Source organism: Gymnodraco acuticeps, unplaced genomic scaffold (assembly GCF_902827175.1).
Source record: "Gymnodraco acuticeps unplaced genomic scaffold, fGymAcu1.1, whole genome shotgun sequence".
Lineage (NCBI taxonomy): Eukaryota > Metazoa > Chordata > Actinopteri > Perciformes > Bathydraconidae > Gymnodraco > Gymnodraco acuticeps.
Genome location: NW_022990565.1, coordinates 920882 through 943320, shown reverse-complemented (window position 1 = coordinate 943320; position 22439 = coordinate 920882). Strand labels below are relative to the sequence as shown.

At 41.1% G+C, this 22439-nt stretch overlaps 1 protein-coding gene across 1 annotated transcript in view; it reads right to left on the bottom strand.

Moving 5' to 3' along the window:
* The window catches only part of col14a1a (collagen, type XIV, alpha 1a), a 139211-nt gene that overhangs the window by 57745 nt on the left and 59027 nt on the right, over positions 1-22439 (bottom strand). The window contains exons 23-27 of the mRNA XM_034227827.1: positions 19667-19811; position 19260; positions 18069-18144; positions 7121-7260; positions 2876-2999 (exon numbers count right to left, since the gene is read on the bottom strand). Coding sequence (XP_034083718.1) covers positions 2876-2999; positions 7121-7260; positions 18069-18144; position 19260; positions 19667-19811 — 486 coding nt within the window. The remainder of the gene's footprint in view (positions 1-2875; positions 3000-7120; positions 7261-18068; positions 18145-19259; positions 19261-19666; positions 19812-22439) is intronic.

The window sequence follows — 22439 nt, the reverse complement described above, 5'->3', positions numbered from 1 at the left end:
CGACATAGAGCGGAGTTAGTGGGCAACACCCAGATGAGAAACAGTGAGCAAATGTGATGCAGGTTGCTATCTAAAATAGTAAATTTGCCACCTAAAATAGTACATTTTAAATTAGATTAAAGACGCTAAATCAACTTTCAAATGTTATCAAAAATAACGTTACATTGAAATATGCAAAGCTTTGAATTTTTAAAATCATTCATTCAAAAGTGTTTTCTTGACCCAAGCGGTATAACACAGTGGATATAAAGTCATCTAGTCATTTACAGTAAAGCATGAAAAAGGATGGGGTTTCTTGTTGGCTAACAGTCATATCCACAGATAAATCTCAAAGTTAAAGAGACAGAAAGCTGCAGGTTTTTATTTGGGTTAGGCAGTGCTTCTCAAAGTGTGGTCCGCGGACCACTGGTGGTCCGTGAGCGCCCCCTAGTGGTCCGTGAGTATATTGGTAACATTTCTTATTTGAAATAAATAAATAAATTTAAGTTTTCCGCACTCTCGTGGGAATATCTCCGCAACGGAGCGAGGTTAAGTTTCACTTTCGATTGCATGATATAGCCCAGCGCAACACCTTCATCAAACATTTTGCCACTTGTTTGTACCATTTTCAGGCGATTTGTAATCTGTTCTAGAAAAACGATGTGTTTTTTTATATTTGTGGAGTTAGGTGGTCCGCGAGTGTTTTTTTTATTGGTTAAGTGGTCCTTGGTATGAAAAAGTTTGAGAAACACTGGGTTAGGGGGAATTAGACCCAGTGAGGCCCTGATGGTCTCTAAGGAGAAGTTGAGGTTTGAGAATGAAGAAAAGGAAATATATTTGGGTTTTAATGCAATCTTCAGTTGTAAAAGCCAAAAAAGACTGCTGATCTTTCTCTAAATGGACCAAAGGAGTAAGATGCAAGTAAGGAAGTTCAGGTACAGAATGTATGTATGTATGTATGTATAGTATATATGTATGGATTAAGTAGGCTATTTGTATGCTTCAGCATCAAGATTTACAGGGATGGGGGAAATCAAACCTTAAGCATGAATACAGATTCATTTAACTGAACAGAAAAACAGCTCTCTTATTTTATTTAAGTTGTGTGGGTGTCTCTATTGGAAATAAGGACAGCCTAAAGAATAGGTATTATGTGCGAGGTACTGAAGAGGATTAATGATACACCGAGGCAGTGGAGTGTGTTTGTATGTGTGTACAAGTGGGTAAGAGGCGACAAGAAAGGGAAAAAAGGGAGATATTGTGAATCTGTGAGCGTTATCATAACCTTTAGAGCTAGGACTGCCCCCTTTTCTCTTTGTGTGGGGAAGAATAAATGTCATGGTTAATTTTCTGTTCTGCTGTGCACCACATGCACACACACACAGGCACACACACACACACTGTCCTGTGAGCAATACATCATGTTTCCACCTGTAAGAAGGTACGGTTGATGTATGTGTATACAGTAAGAGGAATAGGGCGGAATGGGAAAACATAAGAGTAAACAGAAGATGAAAAATATGGGACAGAAAAAAGGAAGGATGCTGAGAGAAAAAAGAAGGTAACAATAATGAGGAGGAAGAAAGGAGGATTTATAAAAGGAAAATAAAGTAGCAGCAAAGTAAGGGAGGAGAGGACAGTAGGAGGTTGGCAAGAGTGCAGAGAAGTTTGATCAAAGGAAAGAAGAGGAGGAAGCCGGAGGAAGAGATAAATGGGGAGATAATGGCTGATAGCAAAGCTCAAGGACACAATAACGCTGAGCGGACACTGAGCCAAGACGGAGACTTTAGGACGGTTAGAGTCCTGTGAGCAACCAGCATTAGCGGTAAAGACACATGAAGGCTTGGAGGTTGTACGCTGACATTCACCCCGTTTGTTTTTTCCCAGCTGGCAGTTTCACATGAGCGTTACTGCTGATTCAAAACCCCTGAACTGCTTGAATCCTGCTCCCACATTAAAGTCTTCCCTCTCTGCAGTATCTGATCTTCATGTCGACAATCCAAACACAACATTGTTTTAAGTTCGACTGTAAAGATTTCTTCTGTTGGAAAAAATATTTGAAGCTCATTGTTGATCTTGAAAATAGCAGACAAACAATCTCAGACAAAGCTAGTAGCTGTTCTGGAGCTTCTGTTAAATCACACAGTCGTTCTCAACAGGAGTTTGTGGTCATGAAAGGTTGGACAAACGAAGGAACGCTCCAGACATGCAGCTTTCTCAACTTGTGCTGGGATTGTTTTTCACAACTGCTGCTGCTTCCAAAGCTATGAATGAACTTTTAATCTCAAGCCAACAACGACAAAAGGTCCTTAAAGGAAAACGTTGTAGTATTGAAGAAAACTTTGAGAACATTTTTTCTAATTTATCCAGCTGTATTTTGCACATGTGTTTACACTTAAACTTTACTATTTATTTAATACACTCATAGATGATTAAGCACGGTTGTTTTATAAGTAAGGTTTAAGCCAAAAACGTATATGTTTTTGGGACATAGTTCGCAAACTACAGGACACATATAAATTGTGAAGATTATACTACATGCGCTGTGTGAGAGCTTGCAAACAGATGATTGTATATACTGTTGCTGTTGTTCAACGCGGTACACCTGTACTTTCATTCTTGATCTTCATTTACTGTAGAGGCATGTGAGATACATTTCATCATACCACAGGTTGAGTGACTGAACATCAACAACTCAATGACAAATTAGGCAACTCTATCTGCTGAGGGAAAGTGTGTGATACAATTGAAAACTCCACAATAACTAACATGACCTTATTGGTCACCATGTTGAAGAGTCTTTTAAATAAAGGTATTAAACAGAGATTTTAATATACCGGTCTTGTTGTGTTGCCTGAGCTAAGATTACATCAATCCAATGACACACGGCTCTTACCTGTCTTGGTGTTTCCTCCCTTGTATCTGATGCTTTGAATGGCTTCCAACAGCGCTTCCTTGTTGCCATGGGAACTCAGCTGGAATTCTGTCCGTGCGTCGTCGCTGAACTGAGCGATGGCGACCTGCAGACAGACACACAGACAGATAAGTGAAATCAGTTCAACTATTACGTCAAAATTAAATTAAACCAACTTGTTTCGTTGTGTTTTTGGTATAAAGGAATAGTTTAAACGAAAATGCAAATCTAGTCTTCATCTGCTCATCAAATAACATGGCATACGTGTGCATCTGTGCAGATTTGTTTTTATTCAATTGACATTATGTGAGCACTATGATGCCAAATGTACGGAGCCCCTAAACTTGGGATATGTAAACAAATTAAAAAAAGGGAGAGAGAAAAAAAAAAGTCGGGATAACGGGTTAGTATCTCGTGTGCACGAGGGGGGAGCCTCGCTGCGGGGAAACGGTGGACCAACTGGCTCTGTGTGTATGTGTTCTGAGTGTTTGTTCCCCTTTAAACCAGCAGCGGGCCGCAGGTACTCTTGAGAGTCACGGACATTAATTCATAGATCAAAGCAGACTGGTTTACAGACTCTCTTGTTTTGCCAATCCGGTGATTAAACAAATAGCTCTACACCCCTGGCCGAAATGTCCTTAAAATTAAGTCTGATTTTGAAATATATCTCAAATAATGTATGCACTGTCATTTCCCCACGTAAACATAACAGTCTGCAATGAAATGGTTGTCTCCTGTGTGCTCCACTTTCTCCTTGGCGCACCGTTATCCTGACTTTCTTTTTTCTCTCTTTTTTTTTTTTTTCATGTCCCTTTTAGGGGCTCCGTACAAATGTCTGCATTTTGGGTCCAAAACCTGAATACTAACCTCATTTTCACTTTTAATTTCTGCAAAACAAAGGTTTGAAAGGGACATTTTCATGGATCAATTTCAAGGTTTAATCAATTAGAGCAGCAGCGGGTCAAAGATTTCCCCTTATTTTTAACCTGGTCAGTGCTGGGTGAAGTAAAACACCATGATTTCTAACTGGAGTACGAACGCCTTATTTTATGCAAGACTCTAGAGAAAACCTCACTGAATATAAATCCAACTCCTAAATCAGAGCTGTAATCACTCTAATTGGCTGATTCTAAGAGGGGAGAACAACTACAGTATCATTACCTCCAGAGTGCTAATTGTGCTGTTGTTGGCTCATGGCGGCCTACATTTACCCGCCAACTCTCCTTTACTGTACAGCCAACTTTCATTACAGCCAGTGGTTTGCTCTCAGTCGCCCCCTGCCAGAGGGGGGCACACCGAGGTAGGCAAATTGCGTAACAGCAGACATTACACAAATTAAATAAAAGGGTTTAGCCAGCACCTCTACATTGTGACAAATGAACCGGCTGAGCTCTGCTGAAATAGTGCGGGGCCATGCAGACAAGAAGCACAAAGAAATTAGTTCCCAATGACTCTAGAGAATCACCGTTACACCCGGGCATTACTGATGAACCTGATACAGGAGATGGGAATATTGCTCGTAGGGATGTGATTCAAAGTGTTGGTTGCTCATAGTGGATTTTATGTGGAGAATCAAGTTGATGGTGCATTAGGTCATGTTTGGTCATAACTTTATTCCAGCTTTTAATGCATCTAGACTTATTACGATCACCACTCTTGCCAGTAAAGTAATGTATTCTGGCACCAACCACAGTGGCAGCAAATGAGCAGAGTTAATCGAACAGTGCGCTGAACTAAAACGAAAATCTCTCCAGAAAATAAATATTGATCGACTAGGGGTTTAAAGTTCCCCCTCTCTTTTCTAAACTTTTCTTAAGAAACAAGGCTGTGGTCAGGCTGATTTGTCAAGGGACTGCCAAAGAACATTAGGTGAAACTCTGCTCCGAAGCATCCTCCAGAATCAATTAATGCCAACAGCAGCAGCCTTCTTAAACAATACATGAGCCTAACCAACATGAGTGGAAAAGTAAAGTTAGGTTGTTCAAGATTCATTATTTAGGGAAAAGCGTCATTTGTTATTCTGTCAACAAAGATAAAGAAATGGCTCACAAGTTACAGAAAGAGAATCTCAGCCATGACATAAAATCACTCTCCATCCTTCCATTACGGACATGCAGTATATAATGTATCTCAGTGGCGAGCCGTGACTTTTATACTTAGGCCCTCTGACCCCCCCTTCCCTCGAAAAAAAAAACAAGAGATATTACGTCTCAACGTAGACTTCAGCGGAATATCAAAACAGTGGTCCGGGGTGCAAAACGCATCAATGACAGCGACCCTCTACCACACAAAACAACATCATTTATATAAACACCTATCATGACAGGGCACCCACAGCCAAGTAGCAATTACAAATGAATTAAGTCGGCACGGCGGCCCACATTGAAAATGACTTAGGCCTACCTTTGATGATCAAATCACTTAAACACAAAGTCCATCCTCCTGTCCTTTTGGATGAAGCACTTGCGGGTCATTCAGCTGATCCTTTGCCACTCCAGTTTATCATTGTAACTCAATCTTGAAAATGACTCGGTTAATAATTTCGTAACGATGTCATCACTATCACTGAAGTGAGCCATCATGAACGAACTTATGCTAATCATAAATCTATCGATCATAAATCTATCGATTAGATTTATGATTCAAAAATAATAAAAGTAGGGTAGACATGTGGATATTATCCGGCTGAACACAACGTGCATTTATCTAACAGGTTCGTTTTCCACAGACCTTATTTCGAGCTATTTTCCAAAATCCTATGGAGAAATCCCACTGCTTTCTGTCGAGGGAATCCGAGTGCAGCTTACTTCCGGGTTTTAGGATGCGTCACTGCACCACTTGCATAGACCAGAGCCCTAGAGAGATATCTATCTCTCTAGGGCTCTGGCATAGACCTCACAGCGGGCGGAACTTGTCATAAAGTCCGCGAAAATAAAGCCCGCCCATTTAGAGGGAAGATATGATTGGTCAATTGTACTGTCATTTGACATTACTCTCTCGTTGAGTTACTATACAGTAGCTGGCCCTCTGTGAATCTACAGAGGGACCAACAAGCTCTCCCGTCTTCACAGTAACTCGCAGAGACGGCATTTAACCCTTCACATTCCAACAGAAACTGAACAGGCAGATTCGAAGGATTTATTTCTTTGGAAATATTATTTTAAATACAATTAAATCAAGTTATTTTGGTAACATTAATGAAAAATATAACAACAAAATATAAAAAATAATATTTTTTTTTAAAATGTTTTTTTTTTAATGTTTTCAAATATTATTTTTTAGAATATCTTAGGCCCTCACAGAGGGCCTAGAGGGCCCTGACGGCTCGCCACTGATGTATCAATTAACTACTGCATAAAAGCCTGTTTAAGATTTGAAAGGAAAATGAAGTACTTCAGAGTACTTTAATGTAAAATGGGTTGCAGCATATGAAAGATGGGGGACAGAAGAAGGAGTAGTTGGCAGTAACAGAGTTAGGGGCAACGGGTTTTTGAATATACAGTATGTGAATCTTATTATATCTTACACACTGTGCTGTGCTTGCAAAATATCACAAATGATGCAGTGGTTAGTAATATTGGTTTTTTCGGGGAGGGGGATTGATCTAACAAAAAGTAGATGTGAAAATGATTAAATACATATTTTTTCACAACATTCTCTCTTTTATGAATGGGCTCTTTACCCACAGACTACAATATGTAATTTTCTCTATTTCATAATGTTTTTCGGTTTCAGTGTGGTTACTTTCGTCTACATCAACAACATCTGATTTACATTCCATTTGCCGCAAGCATACTGAATTCAGAAGAAAAGTTATACAACAATAGGAAATAATAATTACACAGCAAAGCCTTCAGCACATTTGTAGTCATTTTCACCAGACACAGACTTTTAGACTAGACAAGAAAACCACTAAAAGAAATAACAAATGTGAATACCAGCACTCCTCTGAGACTCAATTAAATATATATCCTTTATTTAACCAGGTAAAAGACTCATTGAGATTAAAATCTCTTTTCCAAGAGTGACCTGGCCAAGAATTATTATTAAAACCCAGATAGAAAACATTGAATTCTAACATTTTTAAATCAGAAGTCTTACCCCATGTAATGATGCATTTGGAACAAATGGAGAAATGATACACGTATTTTACTCTTCCTTTGAGAAGACCTTCATAAGACCTCTCTAAAGGTAAAAATGACTTGTGGGTGTGGTCACATGACTGACCTGGGTGCCGTCTGGTCCAATCAGATCCAGCGATCCCATGGTGCTGTAGAGGAAGCGTGTGATCTTCATGAAGTTGTCGTCTCCGATGGACCAGGACCCGTCCACTAGGAAGGCCAGGTCCGCCTTGGCCTCCTTACACACTGCAGACATTCATGAGAGATACACACATTTTGTCAGCAACTCATTTTGTCTTTCCATTTAAAAAGGTCTCCAAAGGACGAAGCATACCTTGAATGGTAATTAGGTGTCTCATATATTCAGACTGAGTAAATATGCATATTATGAAGCAAATATATAGCTGCTGCAAAGTGGTAAATATACAAAGGCTGGTTCCTCAGATTAATTTGCACATTGTAAAGTTATAAGAGAAAAAGTTGAGTTCATGTTTTAACATTTAAAAGTGACGTTTTTAACCCCCACAATGTGTTGTATATCATGTGTTTGTGTATTATTTTTGACTTCTTAAAGGTGGGGTAGGTACGTTTCAGAAACCGGCTCGAGTGCACTAAAATTTGAAAGTACACAGCCGAAAAGAATCCGCCCCTTCCTTCAGACTTCCTTACGGCCCGTCCACACTACAGCGTCGACAGCGTCGACAGCGTCAATCTGCCCATTTACTTTGAATGGGGTGACGTCACGTTGCCGCTTTTTTTCGCCGAACTGAATTGTGGGTAGCATAGCGGTTACAGAGCACCTCCTCCAATACACATGAACGCGCAATGCACGCTAGGGCTGCATGGTATTGAAAAAAAACTGACATCGCGATTTCCCCCCCCCTGCGGTATATATTGCGGTTTTTTTAACCTGTTAAACCCCAAAGTCCCGGCGGGTACTTTACTTTTTTTTTCACGACAGTGTCTCAGGGGATCGTAATATTTAAGAACCTATTAATGTGTTATACCAGATTAACGGAAATAATCTCAACTAAATGACGATACAAACCATTTTTACCAAAACAAAACACAAGTCTCATAAGAAGCATCTAAATGACCCCTGAGCGAAAAATGCTAACGCACTTTGGCACAGAACTCAAGATAAAAGTACCCTTATTATTACTTATCGTAGCTGCACTTACAAGATATCCGATTAATGCTGAGGTTCCACAGATTATTTAGGTATATAGTATCATCACTGAGTGATCTGAACTCGGACAGGGGAAGCAAACACAGACATCACAACACGTACCTTTACGTAGCTTCTAGGGGAGATGTCTCACCGTAGATGTCAATCTGATCAAAAGACGTGTTCAATGGCATTAAAACGAGAAAGAAAAAACGCGGCTGAATCGGTTAATCCATAGGTTTTTAACGTCTCTGTATAAAAAAATTATTTAATTTATAATCCATAATTCAATTTTTATGTAAATATCGCAGAGCAAAAGTTAGCTTCTAATGGTAGTCACCAGAGTGGCTGCTGCTTCCGGTCTTGGCTATGCGGCAGTCCAGCGCAGTCCAACACACACACATGACCAAATAAGGAGTGAGAGTGACGCGTAGCCAAAACCGGCTAATGGTGGCTACCATTAGCAGCTAACTGTTGTGCTCCGATTTTTACATAAAAATGGAATTATGGATTATAAACAATTGCTTCAAAGCCACAGATACATTATCAACCTATGGATCAACCGATTCAGCCGCGTTTTTTTCTTTCTACGATCTTCCGTAAAAGGTACGTGGTGTGATGTCTGTGTTTGCTTCCCCTGGCGAGATCGGATCGCTTAGATACTATACTTAAATAATCTGTTGAGTCTCAGCTTTAATCGGATATATTGTATGTGCAGTTTCGATAAGTAATAAGGGTATCTTTATTTTTGAATTATGTGCTAAAGTGCGTTAGCATTTTTTTTTTTAATGAATAAAACCGCACGTCCCTGCGGTGTGAATACCGCGCATGCGCATACCGCGGTTATCGCCATGACACGGTATATCGTTCAGCCCTAATGCACGCCCAATTACGGCACGTCCAATGAGGTCACGAGATACATTTGTGCGTGCACGAGATGGAAGGCTGACAGACAGGGCGGCAATCCAATCCGTTTAGCCGGGCCGGCTAAACGGATTGGTTGTGCTTTTTACATTACGGCTTCCACACATGACATTTTATTATGGATTTTTTCTCAAAACACTTAAGATATTCATTGCTATCGGGATGTTAAGAGCATTCCATGGAATATAACAAAAAGTGTATCTCGAACCGGTTTCTGAAACGTACCTACCCCACCTTTAAGCTGGTCATTCAACATCCGGTTTCACTATGAGTGGTCGCATTTTCGAGAGCTCCCAATTTGGCGGTTATTCCTCACGATTTTTTACATATTTCATCCTCCTGACAATATGGATTATGGACTCCTACCTCAACTCACCAATAAGACAACATCACTTAGAGAAGGAGAGTAATGAAAGCGGGGATAAAATGAACCACAATGACTTTTACCTTCTCAACGGCTGGGAAAGGAAACACCTCGCTTTTGGAAGTGCAAGCATTCATGCATTATTAACTGCAAATCCGACGCGAAAGTACTTACCCCCCGTCAGGCAAACTAGACCGAAGAAGTATGATCGTCTTGGTCTTATTGTTAGCGGGAGACATCCATCTGAATCCGGGCCCGGTGCAGACAAGAAGCCAGTCCTGCAGGCTCGAGCAGCTAGCATCTCAATTAGCATCAGAACTAGCATCTCAATTAGCATCAGAACTAGCATCTCTTCCGCTGCAACATCAACTACGCGACGACAACAGAGACCGTGGAGACAGCGGAGACGAAGGAATAAACGGAGACTTCGAGATTCCCCCGGGGACGCCTCGGCAGACAGACACGCATGAGGCAGTGACGAGAGGAAGAGAACCGAGATCCGAGGGAACAAATATCCGCCATGTTGTTAGCCACCCTGCTAGCATATCAACGGCTAAAGCTACAACGGAGCCTCCCTCCCCCCACACCACCCCACCACGACAAGCCGGTTGCTGTAACGGACAAAGACAAATATCTCTCAAATAGCCCTCAGGGCTCTATTCTTGGTCCCCTCCTCTTCTCCTTGTACACAAACTCGCTCGGATCAGTCATTAGCCCGCATGGTTTTTCTTACCACTGCTACGCTGACGACACCCAATTAATTCTGTCCTTTCCCCGCTCAGAGACCCAGGTCGTCGCACGCATCTCTGCTTGTCTAGCTGACATCTCTCAGTGGATGTCTGCTCACCACCTCAAGCTCAACCTTGACAAGACTGAGCTGCTCTTCCTCCCGGGAAAAGATTGTCCAACTCTTGACCTGACAATCAACATCGGCACCTCAGTTGTTTCCCCGACTCAGACTGCAAGGAATCTGGGTGTGACCCTAGATAACAACCTGTCCTTCACTGCAAACATCGCTGCTACAACCCGCTGCTGCAGATACACGCTTTACAACATCAGGAAGATACGTCCCCAGCTGACTCAGAAAGCGACTCAGGTTCTGGTCCAGGCTCTCGTCATCTCACGCCTAGACTACTGCAACTCCCTCCTGGCTGGTCTACCTGCATGTGCCATCCGACCTCTGCAGCTCATCCAGAATGCAGCGGCTCGTCTGGTTTTCAACCTTCCTAAATTCTCCCACACCACTCCGCTCCTCCGCTCCCTTCACTGGCTTCCGGTAACTGCTAGAATCCACTTCAAGACACTGGTACTTGCTTACCGTGCTGCGAATGGATCTGGCCCTTCCTACATCCAGGACATGGTTAAACCGTACACCCCCAGCGCGTGCACTACGCTCTGCATCAGCCAAACGACTCGTTGCGCCCTCGCTGCGAGGGGGACCCAAGTTCCCATCGGCGAAAACACGTGGGTTTGCTATCCTGGCTCCAAGATGGTGGAATGAGCTCCCCATTGACATCAGGACGGCAGATAGCTTGCACATCTTCCGGCGCAAACTGAAAACTCATCTCTTTCGACTCCACTTCGAGCGTTAGAACGATTAACGAAGCACTTTTATACTAATAAAGGACTGGATTACCTAAAGCCAGTTGAGTAGCACTTGAAATGTTTGGCTCTATGAAACCTGATATACTTATATGATTCTGTTTTCTTCAAGGTTGTGTCTTCCTGGTCGAATGTACTTATTGTAAGTCGCTTTGGATAAAAGCGTCAGCTAAATGCAATGTAATGTAATGTAATGTAATCTGCAAGCTGACGACATTGTGCATTTAAGCAACAAAAATGGACTACATATTTTTCATCTGAACACCAACAGCCTGAGACACAAACTGGCTGAACTCAGGCAGCTATTCATGAACGGTAAGGCAAGCATATTATGCTTTTCTGAGACCAAATTGGACAATTCCATTACAGATTCAGAGATTGAAATTGAAGATTATCTTGTAGTGAGAAGGGACAGGAACGTGAATGGAGGTGGTGTCTACATGTACATACATAAAGACACCAATTTCAAAAACCGTACTGACCTGCATCATGAAAATATTGAATCTGTGTGGGTTGAAATTCTTTTTGACAATGCTAAATCTGTAATAGTCGGGACAATCTATAGACCACCGGAACAGAGTGACTTTTATGATACATTAGATGGGTGTTTGGCTGATGTGGGGGATGTAGAGACAATTATTATTGGAGACTGGAACACGGATATGCAACGTAAAGACACGTCCGTCTTCAAGTTCTTCAGTAGGATTTGTGATCTGCACGGCTTCAGCCAGCTAATCACCCAACCCACCCGGGTATGTGAAACAACACAAACTACCATTGATCTCATTCTGACCTCTGACAAGTCCAGGATCTCCAGTAAAGGGGTTATAGCATGCGGGTTAAGTGATCATTATATGATATTCTGTACCCGCAAAAAGCTAAAACAAAGGGCCGGCTGTCACAAAACAGTCATATCTAGAGACCTCAAAAACTACTCTAGCGAGGCCTTTAACCTAGAACTGGAGAGCCTGGACTGGTCAGATGAGCTCAGTGGTACACAAGTTGAAGAAACATGGCTTGGTTTCAAAAACAAATTCTCTGCAATACTCAATGATTTGGCCCCCCTAAGAACAACCAGGGTAAAAAATTGCGCTGAGCCGTGGATGCACTCCGGCATACTGACCGCCATGAAAACCAGAGACAAAAAATGCTCTGAGTTTCATAAAAGTCAGTCAATGCTTTCCAAAAGCACGAGCAGTGAACTCCAGGCCCACGTGACTGAACTCAAAATTGAAAGAAACAGACTAAGAAATGACGTAAGCTCCATGATCAAAACTGCCAAAAAGAATTTCATCAATGTCAAAACTGAGGAAAACAAAAATAAACCCCGTGAACTTTGGAAATTACTCAATAACCAGCTTGGCTGCAGTAAAAAACTCAAAACGAGATTTTCTAACTTAAACATAAAGACAGATAACAGGCTCATCACAGACAAACTGGATGTGGCCAAGTACTTGAACATTTTTTTCACAAACATAGCCACAACTCTTGTAAATAAATTACCCTCCCACTCAGGGCTTTTTGGAGTAGATCACATCATGACCTACTACAAAAACCTAGGGGTACGCAAAGATGATTTCAGTCTAGCAAGGGTAACAACAGCAGAGGTACTCATTAAACTGAGCGCCCTCTAACCTAACAAGGCCACTGGCCACGACAATATCCCCTCCAAATTCCTCAGAAACACAGCAACCGCCATCTCACCAGTCATAGCTCACATAATTAACCTCTCCATAAAACAGGGAAAAGTACCCAAAGACTTCAAAATTGCAAGAGTAACCCCCCTGCACAAAAAGGGCAGCAAATTGGACCCAGGCAACTACCGCCCTGTTTCTATACTTACCTCCATCTCGAAAGTCATGGAAAAAATAGTATATGAACAGGTCGAAAAGTACCTCGCGGAAAAGAAACTAATCTATGAATTTCAATCTGGCTTTAGAACATCCCACTCCACTGACACATGCCTTCTTTATTTGAGCGACCACATCAAACAAGAGGTGGACGAGGGCAAGTACTGCGGCATGGTGATGCTGGACCTACAAAAGGCTTTCGACACTGTCAATCACCCCATTCTGATTGACAAGCTAAAAGCAATTGGTTTTGATAAACTATCGGTGAGCTGGATGCAATCCTACCTGGAGGGGAGAGAACAGATGGTGGAGGTAAATGGTACTCTGACTGTCCCCCCCCCCCCCTCCCAGTGAGCTGTGGTGTTCCACAAGGAAGCATATTAGGTCCGTTACTGTTCCTAATTTATGTAAATGACATGTCATCAGCATGTGACTGCAACTTGTTCCTGTTCGCGGACGACTCAGCCCTGCTGGTCTCTGACAGAAATAGGTTGCAGGTTGAAAAAACCCTCAGCTCCGAGCTCGGCAGAATCTGCACCTGGCTCGCCGATAATAAATTATCATTACACCTGGGTAAAACAGAGTCCATTCTCTTCGGTTCGAAACATAATCTCAGCAAATCCGACGACTTCTCAGTTGCAGTGGGTGACATTATTGTCACAAGTAAGAAGGAAATTACATACCTAGGATCTATTCTTGAGGCAAACCTCTCCTGTGACAAAATGGCATCCAATGTAATAAAAAAAGTCAATCAAAGAACTAGATTCCTATACTGGATCTCCTCTCTGGTAAACAAAAACACCCTGAAAACTCTGGCAGGAGCACTCATTCAAGGGTACTATGACTATGCTTGCACGTCATGGTACCATAGCACCTCCAAGGCGCTAAAAATAAAACTTCAAACATCGCAAAATAAACTGGTCAGACTACTGCTTGACCTTTAATCTAGAACCCACCTCACCTCTGCCCACTTTGACAACCTAGGATGGCTTAGAGTAGACGACAGAGTACAGCTACTTGCAATGGGCCTGGTCTACAAGATCCACTACACCTCTATGGTACCCATGTACATGTCAAAATTATTCCCAAAGGTCAAGGAATACCATGATCATAACACCAGAGGGAGCTCCACAAATCATGTGAAACCCAGATTTGGCACAAAAAAGGGGGAATACACGTTTCGCAATTATGCCACATCAAGGTGGAACGCTCTTCCCACAACTGTAAAGGAAAGTAAAACTATACTTACCTTCAAAACCTCTCTTAAAGAGCACCTTCGGGGGAGAGCATTGCAAAACTGGCCCCGGTAATGGTACAAATCTCAACCTGTCGTTCAATGGACAGCTTCCCCCCCCATCTATGTATATACTCGCATTTTAGACTCCGTTACTAACTGTATATCTGTAGACTTGGTATGTCTTAAATGTCCGGTTAGGATGTATTAGAACGAAATCTAAAATGGAAATTGTAAACAAGCAATCTGTATGTAAAAAACCACCTGTATGTAAAATATGTCTTAAATGACATGATGAATTGGAAATGGGGGACCCTGATGTAAACAAGACGAAAGTCTTTCTCTGGTCTGCATCCCCTTAACAATTGTATGTTTTGAGCTGTACTGTACTGTACCCAATATACAAGCTGTTAATAAACTTTTCAATCAATCAATCATTCATATTCCTGACCAAGCAGTGACTTTTCCGTCTTTCTCCCACAGGTGTCTTCTCAGGCTAATCTTTAACAATGTAAAGTTGTTTTTAGGTTTTAACAGGTTTTCAAACTCCAGTTCTACGCTAAATTCCCAGCTCGGTTCTGGACCAGGTCAGCCTCGAGAAAAAGTAAAGCCTTAACTTTATCGACACTGCATAAGGGGAAAAGTGGTTGTGATTGTAAACGCAACAAAATGAAAGGAAAGGAGAAAAAAAGGAAATCATACAAACCTGCCCGACCAGTGTTATTGTTTTTCGTTAGAGCCAACTGTTATTATCGAATATTTTTACAGAACTTCATAAGTGGCGCTCTGATGCTTGTCAGAAATGTCAAGTTAAAGGTCAGTCTGAAAATGTTTTGATTACACAGTGTTATGTGGCTGCCTCTCATAAGAGCTGTGAAGATATTACAATTGACTATTTCTGCTTCCATACAACATGATTTTCTTTCTTCCTGTTGTTTCTCCTACTGTCTACTCCCCCGATGTTATCTATCTGGAGCCCCAATCCCTGTCTGTTTCTCTCTTCCTCTCCATCACTGTGTTTCATTCTCTTCCTCCTGTTCTTAGAGTCCATCTCTCGGCCCCTTACAGACATACAAATGCTGCTCCTTTATAACTCTCCCCTGTCTTTGGTGTACTGCTGAGTAAAGGTTGCTTGTCATTACAGATGGAGGCAAGGTTAGAAAGGTTAGAAACTTAGACAGAGATGCTTACAGACGGGCCAGCAGGTGTGTCGGTTCATGTCTGTGGAGTTTGCTGTGCTGTTTCACCTGAGCCCATCAGACAGGAACCGAGGAGAGAAGGTGGAGGGTCACACTGTGGACTTTAGCCCCTTTGTAACTTTGCTTTCTTTTTAGTTTCAAAACATCCTCCACAGTCAGAATATTATACCTGTTTCATCTCAAAATGTCTTTTTTGTTGCTCCTGGAAAATGTATAGATTATACTAGGGCTGTGCGATTATGGCAAAAATCATAATCACGATTATTTGGGTCAATAATTGATATCACGATTATTTTGACGATTATTCATTGACCATTTATTGGACTTTAAAACAAATAATATTTTACCAATAAACAAGATCAACAAATATGTTGGAGCGCACTTCCAAAACCATACTAAACATATATTATTAATATGATAAATAAAAATAAATTAGACTAAATAAAATAAAATATGATGCACTGTCACAACCTACTGAAAACTCCTTAACATATAGCCAACATTTTGGTAAAACATATTCAACATATTCCACTCAGTTAAACGTTGAAGGCTGGCCAACCGTCATGGTCCAGAAGTAACAGGAAATAAATGTTGAACTACAATTTAAGACCAAATACAAATGTTTTGGCCACCATGGCAAATGCTGGTAGGGCTGCTCATGTCATCTCTTAAAGATTTTTTGCAAGAAACACCAGCCTGTTTACATGGTCTGGTTTCAGAGATGAGCGCAGGCAGGTGACGATATTGCCACCTGTACTGAAGACCCTCAGCCACGCCCCGACACATGGGGTGACGCCGGCCAATCACAAAGCTTTGATGCGTTCAAGTGCATTATTCTGGCACAGGAAGATTATGTTACAGGACATTAACGATAAAACAGAATATTGTTGTTCTATTTTTAGACACATCTCGCGATCGACTGGTTGGGCACCCCTGGGCTAGACCATAGGTCTGTTGTGGTAGCAAAGTAGTCAGCTGAAGCCACATCTCTCTCAACTTCCCCACGGCATTTGTCATATAGCGCAGGCAGCGCAGACCTGCTGAAATAATACCGAGACGCTTGTCCAACGTGTTGACAAGTTGCTTAAAGCCCTGGTTGCTAACAGTGCTAACTGGGCACATATCTTTAGCGATGTGAAATGTAAAGGCAAAGTACTTGCAAATAGTGGAAATAGTTTTACCCTTCTTTTTAACGAGTTGCTGCTCTTGTTCTGACATCTTCGCTCGCGCTGATCACTCACAACACATTTCACTCCCACGTGGCCGAGTGGGCTTTTAGGGAGGGGCGAAAGCGCACCCAGCAAAATAATCGTATTTTGTCAATTATGCTGTTTTCATAATCGTCGCAAGCCGTAATCGTAATCGCGATTCAAATACGATTAATTGCACAGCCCTAGATTATACAGTAGTTTTTCAGTGATTCAATGAAAATTGAAACATTATCTGCATGAAGTTGGAGTCATGGCTCGACGCCTGTCAATCACAGTTGTAAGGCAATGCAAGGCAAGCACAAAATGAATGACATTAAGAGCATTGTACCCTATATGTTGAAGCGACACTGCCAGATTCCGATTGATAGAATGGTGTCTTGTGCTGAGCCGGAAGTAACTAGTTAATAAACCAGGATTAGTGTAACATTTCTTCATCTTGTAAAAGTGGTTGGTGTGTAGCTCACACAATAAAGTCATGAGCATATGTAACGACTCAGACTTTCAAGTTCTAGGGTTCTTTTCTTTTCTTTTTTCTAATCTTAAATGTAACATCCCAGATTAAGTTAGCTCTCTAAAGTTCCTTCCAGGTCACTGTTGATGTTTTGAAACTAAACACAGTTCACAGCTGTGTAACGAGTAGACGTGACATTAGAAAGTGATCTTATTAAAAGTAAACTGTTTTCTTTCCTGTTTTATAATCATGCCAGACAGCTGGCAGTTTGCACTGTCAATCAATGTTTTAAATTAGAGCAAATCTGCTCGTTATTATCGATTTCCACACAAAGTAAAGTCCAAATCAGATATTTTTTGCTTCAAATCGCAATTATTACCTTGTACCTGCTGTTTAAGTGCATTAAAGGTAATACATGCAATCAGAGTTGCACACACATGCTTGACAACTGATTTCTATTTTTTATCAAAACGAGCCAAGCTTTACTAATATGATAATACCTTTTCAAACATATACACTGACAACAAACAAGATTTGAGACTCAAAAGAACTATGATTAAAAGTGTTGCCTTATTTGTCAAGTTGAAAGAAGCTGTTATTACCACCTCAGCCAAAAATGTTCTTTTGATGACCCGCATATGACAGCTGGCTTTTACCCAGTGTGATAGTTATCAAGTGTGCCCGCATGGCTTTATATAATGTTTTGTTTAATTTGACATTGCATTACATGTCACTTGTTAGACGCTTTTATCCAAAGTGACTTACATACTCAATACTGTGGACAATCCCAACAGGAGCAATTTGGGGTGAAGTGTCTTGCCCAGGGACACAACGACATGCTGACTGCAGTGGGACTCAAACTTGCTATCCCTGATTCGAAGTCCCAGCACACATATCCACTGAGCCACAGCCTCATGTAATGTGTAATTTTACTATATTATGTGGCTGACCACAGGTAAACATACAAACAATATTAGATCACTAAAGAAGAATCGCCTGGAATACACTGGAAATAATATGTGGGTGGTGTGATTTCAATTTTCTTCTTCACCTTCTTTAGCGGGTGGGATGGTGGGAGGGGGCTCAGTGGTCGGGAGTTCAGTCGGAGCTAGAGTGGGCGCTGGGCACTGGACAACACACACACAGAGAGAGAAGAGAAACCAAGACAGGTCATTAATCATGATGACAGTGACAAGTCGCACCATCTTTGGGTTTATGTGCCCCACACACACACCACACACCACACACACACACCCACACACACCACACACCACACACACACACACACACACACACACACACACACACACACACACCACACACACACACACACACACACACACACACACACACACACACACACACACACACACACCACACACACACAACACCACACACACTACACACACACACACACACACACACACACACACACACACACACACACACACACACCACACACACACACACACACACACACACACACACACACACACACACACACACACACACACACACACACACACACAACACACACACACACACACCACACACACACACACCACACCACACACACACACACACACACACACACACACACACACACAATATGTTGACAGACACAATGAGAGACAGCAGCTTGTTTCTGTTCAGCTGAAACTTTTATAATCCTCTTCCTTCCTTCGACAGCTGAGTTCTGGACCTTAACAGAGAAAAGATTTATAGTGCAATCTGTACTTACAACCTACGTGTGCTAAAGCAACCCAGCTGCTGTGTTGCACTCCGTTTATCTTTCTTTCCATCACTTACTTACAGCAATCAGATTTTATCTTTTTACTTTCTTTCTATATCTCTCTCTTGCCTATCCGTGCCTATAAGTCAGGGACAGCAAGAGTTCTATTCTCATCAGTCTAGTATCTATCTGACCAGGGGCCGTCTTTTTTAAAGTTAAAAACAGACCCCAGGTTAAAGTATGCCTCGGTGCTAAGCCAATTACTTTGCAGAAAGCAGTTGGTTCTGTCAAACCAGGGTACACCAAGTGAATCATCTTGAAAACATCAACAACAGCCCTAAGAGAGGGGCACAAACTTCAGGAGAGTAGGTAGAATCTTTTTTTAAAAAAAAGGTATTTCAGCTTCACTAGTGACTTGACAAAAGTGATTATAAGTAAATAATGTGCTTGCTGCTATTGTGATATTTGCTGTTTTGTTGATGTCATTTACTTTCTTTACTGTCCCTCCACACTAAAGACTTTAACAGTGTGAATCTATCAATCTCTATAACACAGGTTATGAGCGACCACTCCAGGTCCCGTGAGCTGTGAGGTTCCCCTCGGCTACTCAGCTGAACAATAAACGTTTACAGCAGCAGCCATTATGTTCAGAGAGAGAGAATCACAGAGACATACCAAATACAAGTACAGTAGCACAGTCACTTATAGGGGTAAGACTACAGCGGGGAAAATTAGGTATGGGGAGAAAGAACAGAGAAAGGAGTGAGTGAGGAGGTGACAGTGGACAAAAAAATAAGTGGTGAAAAACTGGGATGAAGGGTTGAGTGGGTGTGTGTCTGTCTTTGTTCTTACTACACATACAGAGATGAGGACATTATAGATGTAAATACAATGTATAAAACTTTTGCAACATACACGTCATGTCAGTGATGGAGACAGCAGGTCCCTCCATTTCCTGCATCTGGGTGTGAACGCTGATCTGATACTGGCTGCCGGGGGTGAGGTCGTAGAAGCACTGTCGGGAAGAACCAGCTCCCAGGCTCACTTCCTGCCTCTGACCATCTGCAAGGACACAACAAAACAAAAACGGACTTACATTGGATGAAGTTCAAGATCAAAAGCCATACAATCTAAATAAGCTCAATTCCCTCAAAAGCTCCTGTTTCACATTAACTGTATTTACAGAGCACATTTCCGTCTTTTCCGCCTCGTTCTGCATCATATCCAAGTCTTGGAGCTGCTATATGTAATCATTTTGTTTACAATTTGATACTGAGCAGCTTTATTGGAGCAGTCAGGGTGTATGCAGCAACATGTCACTGTCCTGCAAGCATGCTCATGTCATCTGGAAATTCAAATTTGATTTGAAAAGCTTGCCTGTGTAAAATCGAATATAACATTATCGATACTAAAAATAAACCATTGTTTTAGGATTACCGAAAGTAGGATATCATATGACATAAATTATCTCAATTTTTGTTTCTTTCCTCTTCTCTTTGCAAGTTCCTTTGAATTGCAAACTGCAAACAGTTTCACAATGGTTGAGTGGTTGTTATGCAAACCGTAGAGGAACGGCATCGCAGGAAATACTTCTTAAAATAATTTGAATTGGTATCAAAAATTAAGAACCTGGACACTGCGGAGTGCACATACAACTGTACTAATAGGTGCCATTTTTCAGTTTCATTAGCCTGATGTCATTTCCTAATGTGTTTCTTATATTAGAGCTATAGTTTCGCTCATCATCCAAACAGGAAACTACCATAAATAATAAAGTTTGGGAAACAGCTGTTACATAGACCGTTAACTTTTCATCTGAGAAGGTGTCTGAGCAGCTGGTTGGCTGTCTGTGGATTAAACAACATCTCTTAACTCCAGCATGAATATCCAGTTGCTGCTTAGGCAGAAGACAGGGAGACACAGATAAATAGAGAACTATGGGAGGGAAGGAAGAAGGAAGAGGGAAGTCTTCCTCCTTTTTTTCTGACAGTAAATAGTAAAAAGAACGTGTTTAGAAACCACTTACTGTAGAATTAGTTTTATTTTGGTCTCAAACCCTATTACCAGCCGACACTCACATTTGTTTTAATGAAGAGTAACAACTAATCATCTACTGAAACCCTGAAGAAAATCCATTAAAAACACTGAGCGATCATTTCATTTGCTATGTGCTTTTCTCTCAGAATACAATTGCCAAAAAGGTGCACCTAATAAAAAGCTATTTCATAGATATTGTGTTTACATTGTTGTAAAGTAAACACTTTCTTTTTCAAAATGCTCTAATGATCTGAATGAAGGTTTATTTGTAACATAAGACACCTATGGAACTAAGCTTAACTTGTCTGTTAAAATCGTTTAGCTGGTTTACATAGAAATGTTCTCAGTTAAATATGTTTACTAGTTTGTTCATCTTTTAGACTTAAGACACATTAGTCTGTTGTGTGCCATGTTATCATGCAACAGTAGCAGAGCCATCTCTCTGTGAAATGATCTGGGTTTTTTCCAGAGCTGTGTGTGACATGATCTGCGTGCACACAGTAGTCTCACTGAAATGAACTAGGGAGGCCCAATTTGCCACAGAACTATCATTATGAAAATCATTTTCTATCACATAGTGGTGTTTTAATATGAAATCAAAGCAGAACAACTACACCTTAAATGTCTTGAAGCATTTGTGTAGGTGAAAATCCAACAACAAGGCATCTGGATCTGCTTAGTATGCGACCTTTTGACACATGCTGACATTTAAAAAATAAACATAGACTAGACAAAAGGTTTTGTTTCATGGTCAGATAAATAATAAAAACAATGAGCATCCAACTCACAACAGGCTTATACACCAAGAAAACGAAACCTTAGAGAAACAGTAGATCCACTCACAGCGAACAGTTTAATTTGTATTTATCCTCAGAGGGCAGTTGGGTGTGCAGCAGGAGTTTATATTATATCTACTGTAAAAAAAAAAACGGTCTCAAATAACAAGAATATTGCCACAATAGAGAAACTGAGATATTTGCTGTCTCTGTTTGCATTGTACATCCACCAATCCAAATATCATGCATCTCCAAAATAGCTTACTGTTGACAGGGTTTTGTTTCAAATAGATTTAAGTAGATAAAGCTAAGGTCTTTCTGTCTTTCTTTGTTCCCCCTCCTTCTTCTCTTCTTCCGTCTCCCTTTTTTTCATTTATGAACTGAGCGGGCTGATGATTAAACAACCTCGAAAGGTCATACTCTCTGAACACTCTTACTCTTCTGTTTTATTTATGACGGGATGACAAGCGAAATTCTCCAAGCGGTTTCCTCTCATGTTGGTTATTAGGGAGAGATCAAACCTCCCTTCCTTTCTACAAATGAAGATATTTATGTATGTCCTTGACTCTGTACAACACTGCCATGTCAAAGTGAGAGAAATATGCAACACTTATTTCCTCAGAGGCTCATATCATTATGACTCCAGATATGTAACCAACACACATGTTACCATCACAACCAAAACCAAAGAGTCCTGAGCTGACTGGTCTTTGTGTTGTTAATAATAAACAGTGGTGACATTTTCACAAGGACACACTGTAAATCTATAATGAAACATATCCAGCCCACCTCACCAAATATCACAACTCATGTAAAACTGATTTACTGACTTACTTGTATTCCAGTCACTTATCTGGCGAAAGCCTTGTGCTCACGA